The sequence below is a fragment of the Corvus brachyrhynchos genome, unplaced genomic scaffold (assembly GCF_000691975.1).
Source record: "Corvus brachyrhynchos isolate BGI_N302 unplaced genomic scaffold, ASM69197v1 scaffold219, whole genome shotgun sequence".
In the NCBI taxonomy this organism is placed as follows: domain Eukaryota; kingdom Metazoa; phylum Chordata; class Aves; order Passeriformes; family Corvidae; genus Corvus; species Corvus brachyrhynchos.
The window spans coordinates 917723-921996 of NW_008240034.1; the positions used below are offsets into that span (position 1 = coordinate 917723).

Sequence of the window (4274 nt, forward strand, 5' to 3'; positions counted from 1 at the left end):
GGAAAGAGTTCAGGGAGGTTGAGGTTGCAGTGCAGAAAGACATAAACAGGAACTCAAAATCCTCACTGCCTAAAGACATGTGCAAAAACTGAGAAACTTACCTTGTTCTGTTCATATTTGTACAGAATCTTCAGGGTTTCCATGGCTCTTATCATAGACTGCATGGCAGTGAAGATGTTTTGGTACACCAGCTTGGTGAAGCCTTTTTTGTCCTCTTCAGAGTAGCCTGAGCCATGAATTATACGCATTTGCTTAATGAACGTGCTTTTCCCACTCTCCCCAGTGCCTACAGGATGCAAGAGAGTGAGTTAGAAGCCACCAGGAGCAAAGCCCACGACACATGAAAGTTCCTATCACTACACCCAAGCACACCTTACTCCCAACCCCCTTTTTGTCACTTCCCAGGCTGGTAAAAGACAGCCTGGATTGTTCATCCCCACTACGAACCCAGCAGCGTGGAAGGAAGACACCTTGTCCTTTACAGCAGCCTTCAAAAGGAGCTCTGGTACTTATTCCAAATCTCACGTTACAGCCACTCCCACACGTCCTGCGTCAAGAGGCCCTTGCCCGTCACACCTGACCTATTCCCAGATACTCCAGCAAGATGCTACAACCAGCCAGGAAGGGCCTGGACACACTCTCAAGCCAGTAAAATTCTACAGACCCAGACAACAGTGAGTGGCCAGGAGAAGACCAATAAGCAGCGAATTTTCTTTTGCTCTAATTTGGCACAAAATGTTCTTTGCCTTACAGACGATATGTCTTTTCATAGAAAAGAACCAAACACAACAGGGGGAAAAAAAATCAACTCTAAAGGAGAATGGAGCTCAAGAAACTCCTTGCTTATCCATCTGACATGAACAACCCAGGCAGCACACCTGCCTTGTATCCCAAACTAGTGTGCAAAGGTTTGCTCCTCAGGGCTGAACCCACAGCCCTGATTGTGGCAGGATTCCTCAAATCCCGCTCTGGATAGGAGGGAGTTAAAAATGGCGTCTGGCAGGGAGAGCAGAGTAGGCCACTGCTCCCAGCTGTCGGTGCCGTGCCTGGGTCCCCACGGGCTGCAGCCTGCTCAGCAAGGCCACTGCTTCCTTCTCTTCCTTCTCTCCCAGGTTTTACTGCCGGGCCCGGGAGCAGATGGGAGGGCAGGACACGGTGCGTGCATGACACAGGGCAGCCCTTTCAGCGCCGGCTTCCTGCACCGTCACTTGGGCAGGTCCTTCCACTCCTACATTTATGGCCCCACAGGAGTGTCATTTAGCATGTGAAGGCCACCAGATGATACGAAAGGACAGTGGGAACTTTCTAACAGAGTGAGTAGGAGACAGGAACGCCATCAGACGGCATCCATGCAGTTACAGAGCCTTGCTAAATTCACAGTTCAACTGGGATGTCCCCAGTGACATCCGCCCCGTGCACACAGTCCTTCGTGGAGGGGACACACAGGCCAGGTCTCGCTTGGGATGAGCTGACCTCCACACTTCATCAGCCTAAATGGACACCACTGGCATTTCTGTGGAGTACAATCTTTTGTACAATCTTCTAAAATTTGCTGTCATTATGCAGGATATTGATAAAAACCCCACACCTCTCTCACACAGTGGCCCAGCTCACTTGACTACCGAGATCAAAAACTCAAAATGTATCACATCAGTGATACAAATCCTTTTGACCTGTAGTTTAAAATACTGGCAGAGCCCTGGCTCTCCTCACAGGCACCACCAGACCCTCCTCACACCAGGGGAGAAATGGATTCAGACAGGATCTCATTCATCCTAACAGACAATTACTACTCGCATGTAGATACTCGGTTACTCATTTTATCTCGCTAGACTAAAAGGCAAACAAACAAAAATGCTCAGATAAAAGCAACAAGCACCTAACTAGAAGCAGAATGTTTGAAATGAACAGCAAGAACTGACAGAAATAACGTCAGCACAGCCAGAGATTAACACTGTAGACACTATCAACTCGCAGCAAACTATCTCCATCTCGAACACAAAGGTGCACCCTAAGCAGGGGAAAAACTGGAAACTGAAATCTTCTGTGGTTTCTGTCAGTGTGGTGAGAAATACTTCCTTGCCTTTTACCACAGGAACCAAAACTGAGGAGAAAAAAAAAAAAAAGGTAGTGCTTCAAAGCATTTCAACAATGAAAATATAAAAGAAACCTCAACACCAGACCTTTGCTTGCTTCAGAACTTAAGAGTTCAAACACAGATTCTTCCTGTCACTCCATCAGCATCTCTTTTTGGTTTGGGGGTTGGTTTTGGTCATTGGTGGTGGGTTTTTGGTTTGTGTTGTTTTTAAAGGTGCCTTTTACTTCCCCTGAGGCATTGACAACACAGCACAGCACTACACCAGCAGCTTATAAGCTCTGGTGGGCAAGGCCTCCTACAACTCTAAGGGCACAAAACCCTTTTTTAATATGACAGGAGATAATCTGAATTCACCATTTCTTCTGCCAACACGTGAAAGCAGCAGAGTTTACAGTAACTTCCTAATGACCCTCCCCAGTACCTCACAGGCTCTTGTAAATACATTGCTCAGTCAACAGTATCCATCCCATGCTTAATCACAAGTAATTTTTGTACAAAATATCCTCCCCACCCAGTAAAAGATAAATGACTACCTTGTACCAGATGGCAACGTCCAATACCTTGAATTTCTTATTAACAGGTTCATCATTGATTAGAGCTGTTATTCTCCACCTCAATTTTCTGTTTTAGGCTTCAACAAAGTAACTGTCACAGATGTAGTGACAAGAAAAATTTAACAGTTTCTACAAGGTGGAAACTCCCTCCACACACTCAAAATTTTGGAGATTTTGGGAAAGTCCTCTCACTAAGTCAGTCATTAATACTTGCGAATGTAAGAACTCCATAGAACAGGAGCAACACAGAAGAAATCCCTGCTAGCAGAAGTTACACCAAGGAGAGAGAACACAGGTTACCTGTCCCAGCTGAAGGTGGGCAGTGTGCTGTGTCCAGTGAAAAGCATCCTGCAAACACTGTCTACAACTAGGAGTGTTGCTTATCCAATAATAACCACATTCTATATGGTTTTTTTAATCTGATGCTGAATCTGTATCTTTTAGAAAAGCACAAAGGATTCTCGAGCAATTTGAATTATTTCTAAAGTGAAATCTTTAGATCCAGTGGGATCTTCTTAACCCAGATCTATCCTATAGCGACAACCTATTTTGACACAGCTGCTTCTGTGGGACTGCTTTTAGGGAAGCATGAGAGTGAGGGACACCTTCCCTCCTCTCCAAGAAGCCTTACAGAAACTGCCACAGCATCTCCAAAGAGCAGAAATGTGAAGCCCTCGATTTTACCTTTCACACAAAGAACAGTAATACATTAATTGTGAAGCATCCAGGGCGAGAAGGAAAACTCTGGTCTTTGCTTAGCAGTTATCACCAGGCACCAGTGTTGGTACTGGAGCCCTCCAAGGGGCTGGGCACACACAGCCTCCCCTCACTTCTGCAAAATATTTGTTTTCACAAGGGTCAGCCTCCTTCTTCAGCTGGACCTTAATGGCTTGTCAACAGATCCATCAGATCTGCTTCAGATTTCATCTCAAGATGATACAGTATTCAAGACACAAAGCAGGATATATGTGAGACACAAGCAATGCTAAATAACAGTACGCATGAAAACTGTAACTTAAGTTTAAATGTGGGGGCTACCTAGGCACAAACATCAAACTCACTGCTGAAGAAGGATGTACGTGCCTGCCAGCCTTAGTTTGCAACTGATTACCCAACCCTCTAAACTCATCTAAACACGGTACAGTTATCCATCTGCACAGAGAACACCACTGTGTTTCCATCCGAAGACCTAGATTCTTACGGCTGCACAGGTGATCTCTACCTCTGAACTCAACGCTGAACACCACAGGCATCTCCTCATCCAACACACAACTCGTGCATTCCTACTGCCTCGTCCCCCTCCAGAATCAGCGCTCCCAGCCCTGCTGCCTCTCCCAGGTCTTGCCCCAGGGGAAACTCTGTGGTTTAGGAGCTGGAGGCCAGTTTTTCCACAGATGTTCACCCAAGGCCCAGGAGTTCACCGACAATCCTGAAAAGCACCAACTCCACCAGTGGATTTCCACATGCTAACCAAGGCCAGCACACTCCTGAGAATCGTTTCCTCGAGACAAATTTCACGCGCCTGTGTGCGTGCCCGCCTTCACAACCAGGAATTTCAGCTACTTAGTTCCTGGTTGTGTCAAAACCCATTTTGACAGCGAACGCATCACAAAATCAAACAA

General features: G+C 46.2%; 1 protein-coding gene across 1 annotated transcript in view; it reads right to left on the bottom strand.

The window, feature by feature from the left end:
* Window positions 1–4274, bottom strand: part of LOC103622123 (guanine nucleotide-binding protein subunit alpha-11) — a 30715-nt gene that overhangs the window by 10260 nt on the left and 16181 nt on the right. The window contains exon 3 of the mRNA XM_008641023.2: window positions 102–286. Coding sequence (XP_008639245.2) covers window positions 102–286 — 185 coding nt within the window. The remainder of the gene's footprint in view (window positions 1–101; window positions 287–4274) is intronic.